Source organism: Pantherophis guttatus, chromosome 2 (genome assembly GCF_059756535.1).
Source record: "Pantherophis guttatus breed Tessera chromosome 2, ASM5975653v1, whole genome shotgun sequence".
Classification (NCBI taxonomy): domain Eukaryota; kingdom Metazoa; phylum Chordata; class Lepidosauria; order Squamata; family Colubridae; genus Pantherophis; species Pantherophis guttatus.
In genome coordinates this window covers 50080578-50103542 of record NC_142064.1, presented here as the reverse complement: position 1 = coordinate 50103542, position 22965 = coordinate 50080578, and the positions used below count along the sequence as shown (strand labels likewise).

Genomic DNA, 22965 nt, shown 5'->3' with positions numbered 1-22965 from the left:
GAGTTCCCAAGAACTTTTCAGATAAATAGTATAAAAAAGGGGCTCAGGGAAGAAGCAGATAAATACAAAATTAGGTAAGCTGCATCACCCAAGTGGTTTACCAGAATTGCATTTGTGAATCGAATAAATAGTTAATATTGGTCATCTATTCAGGAGGAAGAAAGAAATAGGTTAGTGGTACTTCTGAACACACAAAGGCGAATTTATTTTGGATTCACCGCCCTCATTTTATTTATTGGGCTGGGGTGCATTTGTTTAAAATACTTAAATTCCCAGAGGACAGACCTCCTCCGCCTCCTTCCGTGTCTATTGCCTTCAGTTCGCAAAGAAAGGCCAGAAAAAACGCAGTGAAAGGAGGGAAAAATGAAACAAACCACATTTGTCATTTAAAAAATCCCGATATTGATCCCCGCTACACATAGCTCCGGTTTACAGCAGCGGCATATACAAAACGCGGCGCAGGAATAGCCGCCAGGGAGCCGGGATCTCAAGCGGCACTGATGAGCTTCTCCTCTCCCACTCCGTGGAGTCCCTTCCTGCTGCGTCGGTGGCAACGGTCGCCACGACTCATTAAAACCCCGCGAAGGGATCGCGTGGGGCCGAGGTCTTGGGCGCTTGTCCTTTGCGCCTCCTCCTCCGAGTAGGGTAAGTTTAACAAGACGGTCACGGACGCGGTTCAAAATCGGGAGCTTCCCAAAGGGATGATTTTAATCCCGGCAGGTTGCCTAGTAACCCGGTTAGGAGCTGTCCTTAACACTGGATCGTGAGCTGCTGTTCCACGTCTTACTTAACGCCCGCCCAGGTGAAGGGCAGCACGGAGTGGACTGTGGAGGGGTTGAGAAAGTTAAGCGGGTTCTTCGGACCTGCTTCGTCCTCGTAGTGGAAACTGTATCTGAAGAAAGCGCTGAGAAATCACTTCCATTCTGCGGGGAGAAAACAGTAGGAGTAACAGGTAGTACGAGAGCTTGCTTAGGTGAGGGTGGGGTTCTGTGCTGAAAAGTTTCTGAGGACCAGCTAGAGGGCGGCAGTTAGCACAGTCTGTTATTTCTATCTGTTTCTGCATGTTTTAAATCGGCCCCTTTTCCCATTCACAAATGATATTGCATTTTTATTAAATGGCATTTGTTTAGGCAGAAACATCCTGGGCTCCTGATTATTTGCCAGTACAGCCTAACATGGCTCTCTTCCTACGGTGTTTGTATATTCTGCTATCACATAATCATTGTGAGCGCGGTTGAAGTCTTCGCTGGTGTATATTTGCCAACAGAGATGTTACAGGGTGCTTGTAAGTCAGTAGAAAGAAAATGGGCTAAGCTGTCCTTCGGAAAGGGTTTCTGAAACCAGTGGATAAGCAGACATCAAAGAGCCCTTATTCGATCGATGACATGACAAAGTTTGATTTCATTGAGAGACACCTAAGTGGAGTAGTTTAAATTATTTGTTATATATCACTTTAAGAATGCAATTGTTTTTAAAATTATTAAATGACTTCTATATGACCAGTTGCTGTAGTAGTTAAGCTGCTGGCCTAGAAACCAGGAGACAGTGAGCTTCCCAAATCCTGTTGGGAGACTTTTAAATTTCACATACGCACAACACATCTTTTTAATTGACACTTTTTACTATTTATTCCTTTTATATTCCAAGTCACAGTCTTCCATATGCCATGGTCACCCTTAGATGAGTCTCTAGACATTGATCTCCACCACCCCTCCTAGAATTGGTTAATTGAGCTTTTAGGATAATGTTTTATTAAAAGAAAAGAATAAATGTCTTTGTTATAGCCACACAAAACATTTTTTTGCTAACTATAAGGACAATATTAGTCATTTTTGCAACAGTGTGGCTGTTGCAACAGTGCAAGTGGATCCAGTTTGCAACAGTGTGGCTGTTGCAACAGTGCAAGTGGATCCAAAGCCAATATTGTTGCCCTAGCTATTTATTGTCACTCTACATAGGCTACATAGTCTTTTTCACATCAAGATGAAAAAATATTTTAAGCAGTTTTACATGATGTACAGAATAGTAAAAATACATTGCTTTTCTCTGTCCCTTCCTCAAAAAGCACAAGAGTTCAGGAAAGAAATATCTCATAAGGAATCTAGAAGCCTTTGCTAAAAGGTGGATTCAATGGCAGTGCAGTGTGCTTCTTATCCTACTACCATGTTGTGTGTGTGTGTGTGCGCGTGAGAGAGAGAGAGAGAGAGAGAGAGAGAGAGAGAGAGAGAGAGAGAGGGAGAGAGGGAGGGAGGGAGGGAGGGAGAGAACAAGCTGGGGCGTGAGTAGCAAAATTTCTCATTCTAGAAAAAAGTGGCAGTGTGATTAAGTTCAATTCAGTTTAAGATTGAGATATTTTAAATAATGCAGCAATTTCAGTTAACTGGGATAAAAATACTTTCTTAACATTTTCATTTATGTGAACCAGTGTATAGCCATTTAAATATTTCGAGTATCATAACATAAACAGGAGTCGGTGAGATAGTGTCTGTGGGTACCATAATGCATCTTTTCCCTCCCAGAGATCATTACACAAACATGTGCACACACTGCTGTTTGTGAGGTGCATTGGCTGCCGGTTTTCCTCTGGGTGCAATTCAAGGTGTTGGTTATCACCTTTAAAGCTCTGCCTGGCTTTAAAGTCAGGTTACCTGAGGAACCATTTCACCTTGATAGGAATAGCCTTCCCCACCTATATGACAGAAGAGGTTATGCTGCAGACCCCATCAGTTAAAGATTTTCAACTGATGGGGTCCAGGAGAAGAACTTTTTCTGCCATAGATCCTGTCCTTTTGAACATTGTACCACCCCAGGTGAGATCCACACCCACTTTTCTGACCTTCTGAAAGAGCCTGAACATCTGGCTGTGCCAGTTGACCCAGTGCCCCTTCAGGGGTGCACCATTCCGGAGGTGACTATTGGATTAGGAAAGACCCCACCTCTATCTTTGTGCTTCATGTTTGCCTCCTCTCCATCTTTTAATGGTATTTATTATAAATTTGATTTATTGTTTTATTATTTTAATGTGTACTAGTTTAATGTTTGCCTCTGACAAAATGGCAAAGGTAAAGGAGTCCCTGCAGGTTTTTACTTTGCTAGAATACTTATATCCGATTTAGGAGGTGGTGCTTATCTCTGTTTCTAGGGTTAGGCCTTTGAGTTAGTGGTGTCTGAATATGTTTCTGTGGTCAAGTGGCCAGCATGACATCACACCGCAGTGCAGAATGTATGGTGTAAGTGCTGTTACTTTCTCCCTTAAGTGGTACCCATTTATCTACTCGCATTTGCATGCTTTGCCTGATGACATGGGCAGCACATAAATTTAATAAATAAAATAGTTTAAGGTCCTGAAATGACATATACTTGGACCTCATTAGAAAGCAATGTAAGTAGATGTAATCTACTGCCATATAAAAGTCCAATTTCTCAAACATCTAATGTTTCAAATTTCATGCTCTTTCTTGTAATTTAATTTTTCATGTGTTAGCCTATTTGAATAGATATTTTCTTTTGTTAACTTTTAACTAAAATTAGTTGTTGAGTTTTCAGAGTAGCCATTATCTGAAAATTGCAGACAAATTGTGGCTTTGAAATTTATAGGCGGTGAGAGAAATGTCAGTAAATCCTGATAGTAGCTGTGAGTGCTGTTGGAATACTGAGTGACTGATGATGCTCTCAGTTATTTAATGTTAGGAAAAGAAGGAGAGTCTTGGACATTTAGGCTGTGTCTTTCTTCTGACCTGTCACCAGACAGACTCAGGAGTGTGCAGGACTACTGATAAAAGTTCTCTTTCTAGAAATGTACCCCAGCAAAAACAAATCAGTCACTGCAGATGACCTTTCCTGACATAATCTGCATTATAAGCATAATGCAGATTTTTAATTACTCCTTAACTAATATAGAATTTGTGGTGAAAAGCTGTTTTTAAGTTGAATTTATTTGATAAAATTTGATCAGATTTATATGGAGCACAATTTACTTAAGCTTTTTTTGTTCCCAGAATAGAGCATTTTTTATAAGAGGAAATATATGAAATAATCTATACTATGGATTTAACCATGTTTTCTAACTGAAGTGGAGCATCTATAATTTGCTAAAGTTTAAATTAAAAAAAAAAAAGCCAAGCAGGATTGTTTCTTGGCAGATAATAAGGCATCTAATAATAGCTTCCTCTACTAATGATTAAATGTATCATATTCCATTTTTTATTTGTTTCAGAAGGAATATTTTAGCCAAAGGCAGAACACCAGTAGTACTCACAAAGGATAGTTATGGCTTGGCTTATATAAATGAATCCTTTTATCACAATAAAGTAGTAATTATTTGGCACTCTCATGAGTTTATCCCCTATTTTAAATGTTTTCTCTGTGTATTTCCAGATAAGATTTTATTCTGTGATTATTTTGCCTCATGTTATACTGTGGAGATGTGTGGAGCCTGCAAGATATCTATATTGTCTGAAGGCTGGTGCTTTCCAATGGTTCTCTGTTTCTGATTAATTGTTTTAATTTATTTACACAAGTTTGTTGTTGCTGTTTTAATTAGTGAAATATCATGTAAGTGAGATGGGCTTCTGTTTAAATTGAACAAAACAAAATAAATGAACGAAATAAATAATAAATTTGTAACATTCCTAGCTTTTTTCATAAGGAAGATTTTTTTTATTAAGGAAAAATGTGGAATTGCTGCATTATTTATCTTAGTTATTGGTACTTTCTGGAAATATCCTTTATTTTCATTCTCTTAATCCCACTAGTGGTATAAACAATGGCAATTTTAGTTTTCTAATCTGTTTATGTGGTAGGATTCATAGTAATTCTACTGTCTTTGAGATCCTTAACACAGCCCTAAAGAGAGTTCCAATGACAAATGCCACAATGAACTGTATTGGATTTTATTCAGAGTAAATACACATTAGATTAGAGTATGATGAAAAGAGTCTGTAATCCTGACCATACAGTTGAGTAAATTTTGTTGAATTTATGGAATGATTACAGATCATTAATATTTGTTCAGCAATGGTTCAAATTTAGGACAATGTTGATCAAGGGAGACTTAAAACTGGTCCTTGCAGTTGTGGCCATCATAGCATCCATGCAATCACTTGATTGTGATTTGGACTTGAGGCAACTGGTTTACAATTACAACAGTTGTAGTATCCCATAGTCACTTGATCGCCATTTGCAACCTTTCCTGCCAGCTTCTCAGAAGGAAAGTCAGTGGGAAAAGTGGCAGGAAGTTGCAAGATGCTCTTGCTGGTGCTGCTTTTTCACCTGCCTCTCTGTGGTATCCACCCATCTGCCTCTGCTCTGTAGCATTTGTCTGTGGCACCTGATTGTGCACCATTCTCATCCACTGCCCTGCCTGCTTGGGACTCCTTCCTTTTCTTCCTTAGAGACATGTGCAATCCTGGGTTATGACAGGAACTGGGACTGCTAGGATTGCTGCTGTTGTATGATACAGTCACATGACATCACACCTTATAACCTCATCACTTAGCAACAGAAATTCTGGTTCCAGTTGCCATTGTAATCCAAGGTTTACCTGTATTTCTGATAATCGCATAGGATCTCCACTATGTCCTTAGATAGCCTTAAAACCAAAGAGTGGTTTTAAATGGATCATCTATTATGTGGTTTCCTTAATGCTACAGGTATAATTTTATTATAAGGTATTTCTGATGTGATGATTATAGCCTTCTTTGGAGGCTATAATGAAATATATACCGGTATCTGGATAACATTTATACAGTATACTGTATATATCCAGCAACTGTCAATGGTTGCCTCCCCCCAAAGACCCCCCAAAGGGGTATATTTTACTTCTGAATTTTATAAGCAATTATTGTTACATTTACAGTATCAATGATATAGTTTAAATTATATTTTAGGAGTTTATATTTTAACTCATGATGTAATTTTAATGGACATTTCCATTAGCTCTATTTTGTGGATAATATTGTAATTCTTTTATATTATATTGCCTACCACATACCAATTATTACCAGTAATAACATTTAAATTGATTAATCAAACATCATGCTAGTCTAGTATGGTGGGTAATTAACTATCTGATCAAGAAGTAATAATGAAATAGAGAGATTAGAATAAATCAAACAGTTTGGCATGATTCCAGATGCAATTCAACTTAATTATATTTTTTGGATATAAACAGCATAACATATTGCAATTTTAACTATTCTATTATGAATATTTGATTAACATAAATGTAGTTTAAATTGTTTTCTAAGTGGAGTGCTAAAAAAACCCTAAGTTTTTAAAATTGCCATTCTTTTTAGGATATCCACATTATTGGTTTTGTTTTGTTTTGTTTTGTCTTTTAGTTCCCTGGAGTACATGACAGAAAACTTTTAAAGTTTTTTGTAGAGGAAATGATAATTTTTCCTTTTGGCTATACCGTTTTTGTTTTAAGATTGAATTTACAACACTATGCCCATTTTAAAAGTGCCGGTGCGTTATAACTTTGGCATTGTGTCCCATGATGAGCATGAGAAGCTTCATCGGAGACTGGTGACTGAATATCTGAAAAAAGGGTTGGCTGATTTCAAGATAAAACCACGTAGGTAAGTTTAAATATTCATAACTGATGCAGTATTTATACCTTCAATGTTTTCAGGGTTCTCAACCCATGTCTTAAGGAAAAGAGCAAGTCAGCTAAACACTTCAATAGAGTTTAAATAAGATGCCATCAAAATGTAGAAAATGAAAGATATAGTGTACATTGCGATAGGTCGCACATGACCTCACCTTTGCCTTTTCAGCCTATGCTTCCTGTACAGGTAGTCCTTTGTTAACCACTAATTCAGTGACTGAAGTTATGTTGGCACTGAATCAGGGGTGAAATCCAGCAGGTTCTAACAGGTTCTGGAGAGCCAGTAGCAGAAATCTTGAGCAGTTTGGATAACCAATAGCGGAAATTTTGAGTAGTTTGGAGAACCGGCAAATACCACCTCTGGCTGGCCCCAGAGTGGGGTGGGAATGGAGATTTTGCAGTATCCTTCCCCTGGAGTAGGGAGGGAATGGAGATTTTGCAGTATCCTTCCCCTGTTACATCCATCAAGCCATGCCCACCAAGCCACATCACACTCATCGAGCCACACCCACAGAATTGGTAAAAAATTTGGATTTTACCACTGCACTGAATGAATAGTACTTATGATCTGTGCTTGAAGTTCTGGTTATCCCAGTACTCCTGCAGTCATCTGATCGCAATCTGAGCATTGGGCAGGTGGCTTGCACTTACGATAGTTGCGATGTCTCTTGATCTCTGCTGGCTTCTCACAAGCAAAGTCAATGGGGAAGCCAGCAGGGAAGGTCACTCCTGTAAATCACTCCCCTTCCCATCACTTTTTCTCCCAAAGAACCTAGCCAGGAGTGTGAGATCCCAAGGTTCTCTTATTCTGTAGTGCACATATGCCTTATATGTGGTGCCATGGCTGCACTTGTGTGGTGCCACGGGCAACCACACACATATCTTTCTGCCACCAACAGGAGCTATCATGACCTGGTTACATTTGTGTTGGGCTGTGGCTTGTGCACTCTCTTGTTGTCTGGAGCCCCTCTTCCCTCCACCCATGCTTGGCTGTCATCATATCATGCCATAGCAACTACTTACTTGCCCACTAACCTGCTTGCAAGCTGCCTAGGACTTGTAACTTCCTGTTGTCTTACCCATTAAATTTACTTGAAAGAAGTGGGTGGGAAGTTGTGAGGAAGATTTCACTTGATGAGCCACGATCCTTGCTTAATGACAGCAATGAGGACTTTCAGGATTGCTGTTGCTAAGTGGTGCTATCATGTGATATTGCGCTTTACAATTGCATCACTTAGTGATGGAAATTCTGGTTCCAATTTTTGATGTTAACTGAGGAGTACCTGTAAATTCTTCTCTGGATCATTTTTTGGTGCATATTATTTACTGTATGTAAATAATACTTTCCATATGTACAATAGCAAATTGTTCCAATGGTGGTATCTGTACCACTTGTGGACAGGCAGATACTATTAGATTTCAGTCAAAGGTAGGAAAAATTAACATAAATACCATGTTTCCCCAAAAATAAGACAGGGTCTTATTTTCTTTTGAACCCCAAAATAAGGGCTTGGCCTTATTATTGGGGGGGATGTCTTATTATTTTGGAGGTGCAGGAGTCCTGGGCGGTCTGCGCAATCATAGCCGGGAGTCCAGCAGAGAGAGGTTTCCTTTGTGTGCCCCCATCAAGCCCCTCCCCTCCTGCAAGGTGTGTGTGTAGAATGTGAGCACCAAGCCGCGTGAGTGCCTGTCCCCCCCTCGCTCGCGCGCCTCCAAGGCCTAACCATGTCGATGTGGGCGAAGCCGGTGAGCACCATGTCCTTGAGCTCATAGCAGAAGCCACGGCCTAGGCCAGCTCTCCCTGCAGGCTCCAGCTCCAGCCGTCACCATAGAATGGGAAGCACACTCCCAGAGTGGCCGCTGCCCTGGGTGGGGTTTGGAAGCCACAGAGGCAGAGTTTGGGGGAGAGAAAGAAAGACTTCTGCTGCTTCTGCTGCTTTCCTTGCATGCAGCCAAAAGCAGAAGCAGCAGAAGTCTTTCTTTCTCTCCTCCAAACTCTGCCTCTGAGACTTCCAAACCATAGCGCAGGCTATGTGGATGCGGCGTGTGGGAGAGAGAGGCGGGCCACTACCATGGAGCAGTAGCAGGTGCTCGAAGTTTATGGTTGGTGCCATGGGTGGCGAAAGGGGCGAGGGGGGTGCAAGAATTTGCAGGGATGTGGCTGCCTTGGGACGGTTGGGGGGGTGAGGGACCTGTGTGTGTGTGTGTGTGAGAGAGAGGGGGGGCCTTATTTTTTGGGGAGGGCGTATATTTAGGTCCATCCCAAAAATAAAGCCCTTATTTTCAGGACATGTTTTATTTTCGGGGAAACACGGTAATAAGGAAATGTAATAACTATCTGTTTAGGGAAAAGGGGGAATAAGAAATCAAAATAATCTTAGCGCTTAAACTGAGTTAACAAAAATAAACCTGACCTTCATATTTAGGAACTAGAATATTATCCCATGCCCTGAACTTACTTGAAACTATTCATAAGATTCATGCTTAAGAAATTAACTCTCTATTCTAACTGAATAGATGGAGTGAAACTCTTAATTTCTTTTCTTGGGCTCATTACTTAGAATAATATTATTTGTTTGCCTCAATGAAATAGTAGAATCCATATTGAATCTCATCTGTGAGTCAATATCAGTAGTGTCCTGTCAGATGAATTTAAATACATTTTAAAAATTGATTTGAAGAGTTTGCTATCACCACATTAAATGGAATTTTTATATGACATTAATTTTCTTGATGCGAACTAATAAAATTAATTTCTGTTATACCTTCTTAAAAAATAAAGGAAACAGAGGATAAATTACTGTTTGAGGATGGTGGTAATGTTACTTAAATACACGTCCTTGTGTTCTTGACAAAATGTGTTGTATCTTAATATCTTTTAGATCTGTTTGTATCTTGTAGAATATGAAATCAGAAGTTGATTAGTGTAATCATTTCTGGCCTGCAAAACCCAGACAAGCACTAGGCATAATTTGGAATAAGGATAAGGATAAGGATAAGGATAATTTTATTTCTATACCGCCCCTCTCCCGAAGAACTTGGGGCAGTGTACAGCCAGGTAAAAACACAATACAAATATCACAATTTAAATTTAAAAAATTATTAAAAGTATTACATTTAAGGCCAATTAACTAAAAAACCCAAAAATTTAATTCCAAATTTAAAACTCAATTATGAAGCTAGCCCTGCCTGTCGGAAGAGCAGGGTCTTAAGAGCACAGCGGAGGTCAGAGATCTTGCATATGTCCGGGGGCAGTTCATTCCAAAGGGCAGGGGCTCCCACAGAGAAGGCTCTCCCCCTGGGTGTCGTCAGCCGATATAATTTGGCCGACGGCACCCTGAGGAGTCCCTCTCTGTGGGAGCGAACTGGTCGGTGGGTGGCTATCGGTGGCAGAAGGCGGTCTCGTAGGTACCCAGGTCCTGAGCTATGGAGCGCTTTAAAGGTGGTAACCAACACCTTGAATCGCACCTGGAAGACCACTGGGAGCCAGTGCAGCTCGCGCAGGAAAGGTGTTACATGGGTGCAATGAGTTGCACCCATAATTACCCTCGCGGCTGCATTCTGGACCAGTTGGAGCCTCCGAGTGCTCTTCAAGGCGAGCCCCATGTAGAGAGCATTACAGTAGTAATGTAACCTTTCTTCTGCAGACTTGCTCCTTTCCTGATTTCACTTAAGAAGATGCTGAAAATGAGTTATTTTGCAGAGAGTTTTAGCTTAGATCTTGCCATCAATTTATTTTCATTGATTTCTTCAAATAGCTTTTTTATATTGCTTTGTTTTAGTTGTTAATTTGCACTTTGGATAATTTAAGGTTATATTGTATAAATCAGTGTAAGTCGTTTATAATTGTGGTAAAATATATATGCAATAAATAATTATATAAATAACAGAGGAGATGAAAGAGATTCTGCCACCTTTAAGAATTCACTAGCTCCTATTAGACATCTAGACTTTTTCAGCCCATGTATAGTCATCCCCTCCCCCACCTCTCCCCCTTATCCCCTCTCTTTCACACACACATACATGAAATTCATCTGTCTTATCATAAGTATATTACTATCAGTTGGCAGATTAATAATGTAAGAAGAGGACTTCTGGCTGATGTCGTGGTGAGATCGGACATGAGGAGCATGTCTCCGCGTTCCCACACTGAATTCTCCCCATTAGAGGGCTCCAAAAGGAGCTAAAGCCAACCTGGAGGGGTGGTGAAGAAAAGAGGGGTGCCCTGCAGGTCATGGAGACTCGCAATCTCTCCCACTTGATTCAGGGTTTTCTTCCCTCTCGCTCACGAGGAGAAGAGGCAGCCATTTTTGTCCCTAGCTGGCAACGAAGAAAGTGCAGGAGTGGTGTAAATGAACAGTGAATGGAACTGGGTGAGATTATTCCTTTTTTACCTAAAACCTAATCCTAAAAAGAAAAGAGGAGGAAAAAAAATTCAGAAGAGACTCTCAACTATTTGTTAAAGCGGTGAATAACTATATATAGAAAAACTACAGGCCTGAAAGAAAGGAACTAAGAGGGGGGAAGTTAATAATTCCAAAGCAAAGAAAATTGGATGGTTAAATTGGACAGGCGTTATTTTGGAAAGGCATTTTAAAATGCTGGATCTATTTATTTTAATAATTGACTTTCCTTTTATCAATTGAATTAAAATTGGATTAAATAATGTTAAAATAATACAATACACTTATCATGAAGAGTTCATAGCATCCTACATCTATCATTACAGATTATTCCAAGAACTATAGCTGAGGAGAATTGATTATTTCATGCATAATTAAATTCTTACTCCAAGGTGCCTTACAATATATCATCATGGTATATGTCATAACTTGATACAGTGATGACTTCCTAGCAAATATATGCTTAGTGCAATAGACATAGATACATTCATAAATTATTAATGGTTATTTCTTATAAAAATGCAATCCATTAATCAATGTCATTAACTTCAAAGCAGTATGATGGTCATACTGGTCATAATTAATATATTTCTGTTGACCACTGATATAACATACTTACTAGCTTCGTACAAGTGGCCCTTGTTTAACAACCACTCATTCAGCAACTGTTTGTACTTGCAGTGGTGCTGAACAAGTGGTAGTTATGACTGGCTTTCAAAAATTCTGGTTGGCACACCACTCCTTTAGTCATGTGATTGCGATTTGTGAGGTTCCCTGCCAGCTTTCCACAGTGAGAGTCGGGGAAGTTGACAAGTATTTTGGAAGTCATGATCAATTGAGGTCCTTGCCTAATGACCTACAGCCGTGATGGTGAACCTATGGCACACATGCTGGAAGTGGCATACAGAGCCATCTCTCCGGGCTCGCCAGTTGTCGCCTGTTGCTCTTCCGGATTCCGGCCAGCTGGTCTTTGTGCACGCATGCACGCCAGAAACCAGAAGGCCAGGCGACCAGTGTGCATGTACATGCTGTAAACTAGAAGCTCAGCTTCCCGGCGCACACATGTGCACTGGGGAACTGCTTTTCCGGTTTCCGGCGCTCCCACATGTGCGCACCAGGGAGCTGCTATTCTAGTTTCTGGTGCTTCCCCCATGTGTGCACACTCCCGTTTCAGCACTCAGTGCCGAAAAGGTTCACCAACACTGACCTACAGGATCCTTACAATGATAGAGACTGCCAGAACTGTTGTTGCTAAATGATGAAGTTGTGATGTCACACTTTATGACTGCATTGCTTAGTGATGATAATTCTGGTCCCAATTACTGTTATTAACTGAGGACCACCTGTATTGTCAATATGGAATTACTCTAGTGATTAGAGTAGGAATTACTAGAGTAATTCCACATTGGAATTACCCAGTTACTCTGAGTAATATTTCAATTTCTGCCTTGAAAGTAAAGAAGATAGATACCATTGTATAAGTTAGTTTTTTTTTCTTAGTCTGCTAATAGGAAGTATGATTTTTACTCTTTCAAAGATATTCTGCTCTGTCTCTGATTTCTGGCATTCCTATGTATCAATTATTTAATTTTTGAAAGTTCAGGTATTGATTAAAACTTTCTATGTTAGTTTCTTATTGAAGACATATAAATATGAACTATAATACCATATGAAACATTTAACATCTACAAGTAAAATTGAATGAATTATTTCAGCCAATATTATTAGTTAAACAACTGATTAAACAAAAATGAAAAGACATAGTTTTGCCTTAGAATTTCAAGTGATTCCTGTGTTATAGCTGCACAAAATCTGATAGGTCATACCAAATGTAGTGAATATACATTCCTTAACTAAGAGGTGGATTTAAGATTTTTTTTAAAAAAATATCCCTAGCTTAATGTTACTTTTTTCCCGAAAAAATTCCACACTTGCCACAGGGTGGATCCTTTGTTTATTAAAAAAAATCAGTGAGAATCATAGAAGTGGTTGATTCACAGCAGAAGATATAATCCAGCAAAACTGATGCAGACATACCCACAACAAATACATCACATTATTCATTCCCTTTTGGGGTAAGCAGTGTTAAGCCAAGTGTGGATACATAAGAAGCAAAAATAGTAAGCAAAATGTTTAAAAATGAAAATATGGACAAGGAAAGAAAATACAGGACACAATTGATAAAAAATTCAAAATAGGCAAAATAAACATGGTTGAAGCTTACAGCCAGTGGTGAAATCCAAAGTTTTTTACTACCGGTTCTGTGGGCATGGCTTGGTGGGTGTGATGTGTATTGGTGGGTGTGGCTTGGTAGGCATGACAGAGGAAGGATATTGCAAAATCTCCATTCCCACTCCACTCGGGGACCAGCCAGAGGTGGTATTTGCCGGTTCTCCAAACTACTCAAAATTTCCGCTACCGGTTCCCCAGAACCTGCCAGAACCTGCTGGATTTCACCCCTGCTTACAGCATGGCATTGATAAGTGCAATAATTATTATTGAGTGACTCTCAGGGAAAACATGCCAGAAGTGTAAAGCCAGAATTGAGAATCCCTTTTCCAGTTCACTAGCACTCATTTAATCTCAGAAAATGATGAGAATATCAATAAACAGTGCTTCTTCCTTCACCTGGCATATATTTGTACTTTTGTGGCTCCAGCTACTCGCTTAGTTTTTATTCTGGAAGAGATTTGAAATTAATTGTACTTGGTACTTGCAAAGATAGTGAATTCTCTTTTCTTTGGAAAACAGTTGGGCAAAGATTTAAGATTTTCAATAGCAGTGGAAATGCCTGTAGCAGGAAGAACTTGTTGATGATCACATTGTTTTCGTGACCTCCAAATCAAACACTACTTTGAGCAATTCCAACTGAGCTGCTAACTGTAGGCAGACAGAACTTCACAGTTCCACCGAGAGAGCTTAAACCAGTACCTTTGGCATATACTACTGTTCCAGTAGAAAGATGTCAGCTGCAAGGGAGAGACGATAATAGACACCTTATACACAAAATTGTGCGTCCTGAAAGACCCACTCTTCATAAGGCAAACAACTTGCTTTTGTTTTCCTAGTACTTAATAACCATTTGTTTAGTGACCATTCAAATGAAAATAACCACTTCTTCAGTGATCATTCAAACTTACAGTGGTGCTTAGGTGCTGAACGAATGGTACTTATGTCTGTACTCAGTTCCAGTTGTTGTTGCATCTCTGCATGTGATTGTTCAGCATTTGGATTGCAATTATGACATTGTAGCGTCACACAGTCACAGTCAGGAATTTGTGACTTTCTTTTCTATCTTCCTGCAAGCAAAATCACTTGTAAAGCTGGCAGGAGGTTGCAAATGCGACCATGTGAGATTGTATTTAACGATGATGTGGGATTTGTATACCAACTGGACATGCAGAACTGCCATCACTGAATGGCACAATCATGTGATACTGGGCTTTTCAATTGCATCAGTTGATGTTAGTAAGCAAGGATTATCTTAAGGTGGAAGTGGTAAAGATGCACAGGAATGTACTAGCTAGGAGTTTGGTAACTTCCTTCTAGACCAGGGGTGGGCAACTGTGGCCCCTTTACAATCTGTGGACTTCAACTCCCAGAATTCCTGAGACAGCCAAGCTAGCTCAGGAATTCTGGGAATTGAAGTCCACAGGTCGTAAGAGGGCCACAGTTGCCCACCCCTGCTCTAGGCCAAAGCCTGGGCAATATCAGTGCCAAAGCTAATGAACATATTGAACTCTCAAAGCAACTTCTTAAGATAGATTACTTTCAGGATAAAAAAACAATATTTCCATCTAGATAAAAGGGTGGCCTGTCATACACATACATATTTCTGATCTTACCAGGACAGAATTGTCAAGTCTGTAGATGCTATAAAATTTGTTGTAAAAGTGAGACAGCAGCAGAAAGTCTTTGAATATATTAAAGACTCATATTACACAATGGCTCTTTTAAAATTAAATAAGCTTTCTGTTTTTATGCTTTTTTTTTTTTTTTATGCTTGAAAAGTTAATTCTATGTATGTATCCAATTAAATTGATATTCCCTTGGGTGTATCTTTCTAGAAATCCATTTGAACTTACTGAAGAATTCATTGAGAATTTCAATAATGCCTCAGAAACAGAAAGAAAGGAAGCATTCATAGATCTGGCTAAAAAAATGCTTGTTAGATGCAAGGTTTGTATATATAGGATATACAAGATCATTTATAAAGACCATCTGTTGAACCTAAATGTTTATGGTGCTGTTTAAGACCTGAGAATTAATGAAAATACTTTTTACTACATTCACATTCACATTTACTACATTTCACATTCATTTTCTTTTTAAAGTTATTCATCAAAGATGTGCAGAAAGGACATTGTTAAAATAATTTGTATTTGGACACCTAAAATGTGTAAGAAATTGCCAGGCTGAAAATGCTTGAAATACTTGTTTTCTTTTTAAACGTAGTCAGGTTGAAGTAATTTCATGAAAACAATCTTGGCAGTGAGGAAAGGACATCTTAGTTTTTAATTATGGCCTCTTGTTCCAGGAAATGAGGAAAAAGAAATGAGACTTTCCCTTTATAGTTAAGTTAAATATTGTTGTGGCAATCTAGTATAAAAATAAGGCAAAGTTACTCCAACTCTGACAGATTTATGTTTTCAAAGCTTACTCCCAAATGCCTGAAGATGTTTCATTGGATTGGTTTTGGGCACTATATGTGCCCTCTTCACAAACTGGCTCAGTGCAAGTCATTGCTGGAATGCAGAGCTTGTAATTAATTGCTCTTTGTTTCAAGGCACTTCAATTGATGGTAACAATATAATTGCACTCAGTATTTATCTTCTTATTTAAGTCTTAACTTGAGGGATGAAAACATTGCTATCTCGGCTAGCCCTTGTATTTTCTTGTCAGCAGTTCATTTTAAATGTTATCTTTAAGTAGAGTTTTGCATACTTTGACAATGCTATATTTTGCACTGCCATTCATTATGTTTCTGTTATTTATTAGAGCAGCTCCACTTTTCCAGTCTTGACAAAAGATGCCACTGCTTTAAGAGTCTTGTGCATTCCTTAAGCAGCATCAGCAACATGTATTCTAAGCAGAAGGCTGAAAAATGTCAGGCTGCTTTAATGATTAGCTCAGAGGCACTTCGTGCAAAGTCTGAAGAATTTCTTCTGAATGTCTTCAGAATGTGCTCATTTCATTAGTTTTTAGTTCAAGTCTATTGTTAGCTTGGGGGGAAAATGGTATTATAATCTTTTGCTTCTTTCCATTTTATATTCTGGACAGAGACGATTGGGTCTCAACATATTAGGTTGTGGGAAGTATGTGAATCTTCCAGTCGCATGGACCGAGGCAATAATGTTATCGCAGTGCAAAGGAGAAATTAGTGAAGGTATGTTGCTTTTTCATTTTAATTGATACACATTTTCTCTTTTTGCTGAACAAATGCTGCTAAATTATGAACACAGGGGCCTCATTTTAACAAAGTATTTCATGGAAGGAAGCTGTTATGTCTGTTCAATATAAAAATACACAATTAGCTAAAATACATCAACATGCTATTGGAATAATGATGTCATTATGCAAATGACTTAAATTGATGCGCATGGCATAATTTGCTTAACATGCAAAATGTTGCTATTCCACAAGAGGTAAATCGTGCAGATATTGTAAAATTAAATCAATATACATTTAACTTGTCTAGACTACATTGGATGCAGTTAATCTTTTTTTGGGGGGAAATTTAGAAGGAAATTTATGCTGTTGTATCCAACATTGACTAAATGTTTGCTATCTTTAAAATAAAGCTTTTTTTCTCTTGGATAGAATATGCTATGCCTAAGATTTTGTATCAAGTGTGTTTTGGTCTTAGAATGATTCCAGTGGCTTAGATTATTTTCTTATTCTTACTCTTACATTATTTTAAATTATGGATGTGCAATCAGAAGCCTAAAAGCTGTATTGGGCCAATTATCAAGATTAGTTGGTTTGTCTATTAGTTGAAATGTATTTGTAAGAGAAATGGGTTGGGACAAACATAAGAATGCTGGCAGGAAGTAGCTAAAAATGTTAAGGTTTTGCTACCCTCTACTGGCCATATATTTTCATGCATTTCAGATATGCCTTAGTATGTAGCCCTAGGAAAGGGGAACACAGAGTAAAATAGAGTTAGAAAGGAAAAATAAAGGCAAGAGCAAAAGAATGGATTATAATTACTTCTAACTCGCCAGCACCAAAAAAAGTGCAAAACAAGAACACCTGGTTGTTCCACATGCTAAATTGGGTAAGTGTTTTAGGATAATAAAACGCTTGTTCTGATAAGTGGCTCTTTTCTACCCCAGAGTTCATAACATGGATTAAAGAAAGTAGCAACGTACTGCAGCCCTAAATCAGGGGTGAAATCTAAAATTTTTCCCTACCGGTTCTGTGGCGTGGCTTGGTGGGGAGGTGTCCTGTGACTGAGTGGGCGTGGCCAACTCAATGTCACTCACAGCCACGCCCACTCAGTCACACGACCCCCTTCCACCAAGCCACGCCCACAGAACCCGGTAGGAAAACTTTTAAATTTCTTTCTCTCGCGGCTCCGCCCACCAGCTGCCATTGCTACCCGTTCTCCGAACTACTGGCCATCATCGCTACCTACTCGCCCAAGCCGGTCCGAACCGGGAGCATTTCACCCCTGCCCTAAATATAAGATCTAAACTCAAGACTACAAAAGAAACTATTCTTGGTGTGGTCACCAGAGCCAAATGAATTTGGGCTTAGTTTCTAAGTTTGTGTCTGTTGAGAGTGTGAGCAAAGAATCAGTAAAACAGTTAAATCAAGGATTATCCAAAGAAAAGAATAATGGTTGCTTAAGATGAAGAATAAGCGTAAGATTTCAGGTACTGCTTGAATTCATCCAGGGCATCCATAATTTAACATTGTTTCAGAATGACTTAACATGTATGGATGCAGTTGTGGGTTTGTAAAATGACCAACTGTGGCTAATGCAATGAACCATAGCTGAGCAAACAATGCCTCCAATTTGATGCATGAAGTAGCTTAAATACTAGTTAGATTGTCACGGACCCCGACCAAACTGGTGGCCCGCGGGCTGTATGCGTCATGCACAGGCCATGCCCATCCCAGCTCTGCAAAGGCAAAAAAATGTTGTGATACGTCACGTGACATCACATGAAGTGATCGAGTTTGACACCTGTGAGTTAGGGGCTTAGAAACTTTTGCCTAGGATTGCAAAAGTACACAACAAAGAGCCAATAGGGTGCTGTGATTGATAGATAGAAATTTAGCCTTACAGTCCTTCATTGCCTTCAGAAAAAAAAAAAAAAAAGAGAGAGAGAGAGAGAGAGAGAGAGAGAGAGAGAGAGAGAGCTAGAAACAATAAGGGAAATAGAAGCTATTCTTATGCTGCTCTGAACTTTAGTGATCATGAGTTATGCAGAGTTAAAATACACTTGCTTTTTAAAAGGCATGCTATAAACTGGCCGGTTCAAAAGTTATCCAAGGTGGTATCTCTTAATGAGGAATACAATGCATAATTTTTCTACTGCAGGAAAATTTCCTTGATTCTCATTTGGGAAGGATGTAGGGAGGTACCTCTTCTTAATTCAGTTACACATGGAAGAAAAACACAAATGGAAACCTTTACTCAAAGTATTTGAATAATGTGAACAAAGCATAAGGCAAATATTGTATATTGTACAGATCTGAGTTCATTTACACTGATATGGATATAGAATGAAAGAATAATTATAAGTTATATTCATTTACTAACCAGTGACTATTTGAAACTAAAACATGTTTTGGAAAAAATATCTAGATTTCTCTATTTTGTTTAAATTTCTGATAGCTCTCTATGCTCTCAAGTCCCCTCGCTTAGAATAGAATAGAATAGAATAGAATAGAATAGAATAGAATAGAATAGAATAGAATAGAACAGAACAGAACAGAACAGAACAGAACAGAACAGAACAACAGAGTTGGAAGAAACCTTGGAGGTTTTCTAGTCCAACCCCTGCTTAGGCAGGAAACCTACACCACTTCAGACAAATGGTTATCCAAAATCTTCTTAAAAACTTCCAGTGTTGGAGCATTCACAACTTCTGGAGGCAAGTTGTTCCACTGATTAATTGTTCTAACTGTCAGGAAATTCCTCCTTAGTTCTAAGTTGCTTCTCTCCTTGATTAGTTCCCACCCATTGCTTCTTGTCCTACCCTCAGGTGCTTTGGAGAACAGCTTGACTCCCTCTTCTTTGTGGCAACCCCTGAGATATTGGAACACTGCTATCATGTCTCCCCTAGTCCTTCTTTTCATTAACTAGACACACCCAGTTCCTGCAACCGTTCTTCATATGTTTTAGCCTCCAGTCCCCTAATCATCTTTGTTGCTCTTCTCTGCACTCTTTCTAGAGTCTCCACATTGTTTTTACATCGTGGTGACCAAAACTGAATGAAATATTCAAAGTGTGGCCTTACCAAGGCATTATAAAGTGGTATTAACAGTTCACGTATTCTTGATTCTATCCCTCTGTTTATGCAGCTTAGAACTGTGTTGGCTTTTTTGGCAGCTGCTGCACGCTGCTGGCTCATATTTTAAATGGTTGTCCACTAGAACTCCAAGATCCCTCTCACAGTTACTACTATTGATTCAAATGGAACTTACTTGAACTAGCAATGCTTTTATAACTCTGCCCTCCCTTTATTCTCTTTTATTTTGTCTGTACCTGTTTTGTGGAGGATACTGAATTGTAGAAGGCCAGTCACATTTTTAGCTTTGAGAAGCAATCCAGTCATAGGCCTAGAATATATGGCATTGGTTTTTTTTTTTAGGATCCCTATGAATTTGAATCTAAATCCCTTTCAGACCATAAAGATCATGGACATATGAGTATGTTCAATAGGGGCCCAGGAACCAAGAACTCAAAGCTGAGAGATCATTTTATGCCACTCAAGGGGTTCCACTACTAGAAACCTAATCACCACTATGGCTCTAAGAGCTACTGAGCCCTCATAATGTGGCTAACTCATTTGTCATGACCCACACATGACTGAATGGTAAAAGTACATGCTTGAGCATGCAAAATATGCACTTAAAAATCAGAAATTGTAGCTGCTGACATCACAATTAATTATAACTTTTGTAGAGGGTCTATTTTCAATCTTTTTGTTTTGTACACATTCTTTCTCCCATGTAGAAATTCTGACCGCTTTTTGAAGATTAGGTAGCCCATGGTCTCTTTATCCCACTCTCTTCAGGCAGCCATTTCTATTAATTTCATTTGGCGCTGGCGTGGCCTGTTTGGCACCCCCGTGGCCTGTTCAGTGCCTCTGTGGCCCGTTCACGTGGCCTGTTCGCTGCTGCCGTGGCCTGTTCAATGCAGCCTATTTGCTGCCATGCATTTGCCGTGGTCCGTTCACCACTGCCGTGGCCCATTTGGCACGGCCCGTTCACCGCCTCTGTGGCCTGTTCGGTGTGGCCTGTTTGGTGCGACCCGTTTGCTGCCTCTGTGGCCCATTCAGCATGGCCTGTTTGGCGTGGCCTATTTGGCGCCGCCCATTTGCAGCCCGTTTGGTGTGACCCATTCACCACCGCCGTGGCCCATTTGCCACAGCCCATTTGCCGCCACCATGGTCCATTCACCACTGCCGCAGCCCATTCACCACTGCCACAGCGGTCAATTCTAGAACAGTTGATTGGCGCTGCACCAACCCCCTCCCCCTGCAACATTCACTGTATAAGACACACCAAAATTTTCATCCACTTTTGGTGGGGGGAAGTGCGGCTTAGACTATGAAAAATATGGTACATTCATCATTCTTTTGATTTCATTTTCAAATAAGATTGCTTTAGAAATTCTTTCTGAATTTAGATGTGAATAGGGTGTAATTTAGCATAATGTGTAAACTACTGAAATAATTTGCCTTAAATAATGAAATAATTATACAATGAATAAAATGATAATTGACCCTAAAGATTATGGGGAATTCTCTAAAATATGAATTGTTCTCTGTCTTAAAATCTTCGGAGAGCAGAACATTTCATTTTTTAAAAAATGCCGGTGTATATCTTGTACCTAAGCTTTAATTTAGAATTGACAGTAGAATTAAAATAATAATTTTGAAAATACAGGGTGAATTAATAATAAAGTGGTTGGATAAGGGCAATAATAATGTGTTACCTGAAATATATGTTCTGGTTGGTGATTTAAAGCTTAATATGCAAAGTGAATAGTGACCATATTCTATACATAAATATGGTACTTTGTTAGTTTATATATTTATTCACTGCAGAACTAAAATGGGATGTCATTCAAAGAGATCTGGAACAAGATTGTTATGGTTTATCATGGATAAGAAATAGGGCTTTGGAATAGGCCATGGCTTTTCCCAATAGTTCATTTAAACTGGAACCAGTATGCAATTCTGATGAAGCACAGACTGCTTAATACAGGTAGTCCTCGAGTTACAACAGTTCATTTAGTGATTCTTTGAAGTTACAACAGCACTGAAAAAAGTGATTTATGACTGTTTTTCAACTTAAAACCATTGCAACATTTCCATAGTGATCAAAATTCAGATGCTTGGCAACTGACTCATATTTATGACAGTTGCAGTGTCCCAGGGTCAGATGATCACTTTTTAAGACCTTCTGACAAGCAAAGTCAATGGGGCAGCCAGATTCACTTAACAACTGTGTTATTATAACCACTGCCGTGATTCATTTAACAATTATTGCAAGACAGATAGTAAATGAGGCAAAATTCACTTAACAAATGTCTCACTTAGCAATAGAAATTTTGGGCTCAATTGTGGCCAGGATTACCTATACAATACTGGAGGTAGGAAGAACAAACTTAAAAGTGGGGCTGCAACAGCTTTTTATGTATTTATGTAAATTAAAATATCCATAGGATTGGATTCATTGATGGTAAATTATGAGCTAAAGCAGCATATCATATTAATGAGGTGGATTCTATGAAACAATTGGTTGGAACTATAGAAACCATGTACATAGATGGAACAAAGGTAGTACTCTCTTAAATATGCCCCCCCAAAGCTATTTTTACTGGTTTAATCATGGTGATCTTGTTTCCCAGAGCATGCGTTCACTTTCTAGGTTTATTAACATTCCTTGGCCTCCTAAATGTTTTATGGCTGAGCTGAGTGGGTTTTATTATTTTCAAGTTTCTGGGATGGTAATAGGAGAAGGATACTTGTGCCTTACTTTGCTTGTCTCTACTGGCTGCATATTTTCTCCTTTAGTATTTCTGTTCTATATTCTCAGGAACAATGGAATTATATGTGTGTGTGTGTGTGTGTGTGTGTGTGTGTGAGAGAGAGAGAGAGAGAGAGAGAGAGAGAAAGAAAGAAAGAAAGAGATTTAAAACTGAAATCGTTCTAAAACTTATCAGTGTAAATAATATTTAGGTAGCTATTGAATTGATTCAAATACAGGTGAAACTCAAAAAATTAGAATATCGTACAAAAGTTCATTTATTTCAGTAATGCAACTTAAAAGGTGAAACTAATATATGAGATAGACTCATTACATGCAAAGCAAGATAGTTCTAGCCTTGATTTGTCATACTTTTGATGATTATGGTTTACAGCTCATAAAAACCCCAAATTCACAATCTCAGAAAATTAGAATGTTGTGAAAAGGTTCAATATCCTAGGCTCAAAGTGTCCCACTCTAATCAGCTAATTAAGCCATAACACCTGCAAAGGTTTCCTGAGCCTTTAAATGGTCTCTCAGTCTGGTTCAGTAGGAATCACAATCATGGGAAAGACTGCTGACCTGACAGTTGTGCAGAAAACCATCATTGACACCCTCCATAAGGAGGGAAAGTCTCAAAAGGTAATTGCAAAAGAAGTTGGATGTTCCCAAAGTGCTGTATCAAAGCACATTAATAGAAAGTTATGTGGAAGGGAAAAGTATGGAAGAAAAAGGTGCACA

General features: G+C 39.0%; 1 protein-coding gene across 6 annotated transcripts in view; it reads left to right on the top strand.

The window, feature by feature from the left end:
- Nucleotides 1–317: 317 nt before the first annotated feature.
- Nucleotides 318–22965, top strand: part of TMEM232 (transmembrane protein 232) — a 139526-nt gene continuing 116878 nt past the window's right edge. For 2 of the 6 annotated variants that reach the window (XM_034432743.3, XM_034432739.2), the window contains exons 1-4: nucleotides 471–952; nucleotides 6342–6581; nucleotides 15081–15192; nucleotides 16294–16399. In XM_034432743.3, coding sequence (XP_034288634.1) covers nucleotides 6448–6581; nucleotides 15081–15192; nucleotides 16294–16399 — 352 coding nt within the window. In that variant the 5' untranslated portion in view covers nucleotides 471–952; nucleotides 6342–6447. Of the gene's footprint in view, nucleotides 953–6341; nucleotides 6582–15080; nucleotides 15193–16293; nucleotides 16400–22965 lie in introns of those variants that run through there. The other 4 variants (XM_087885945.1, XM_087885943.1, XM_087885944.1 and 1 more) reach the window with 4 other exon arrangements.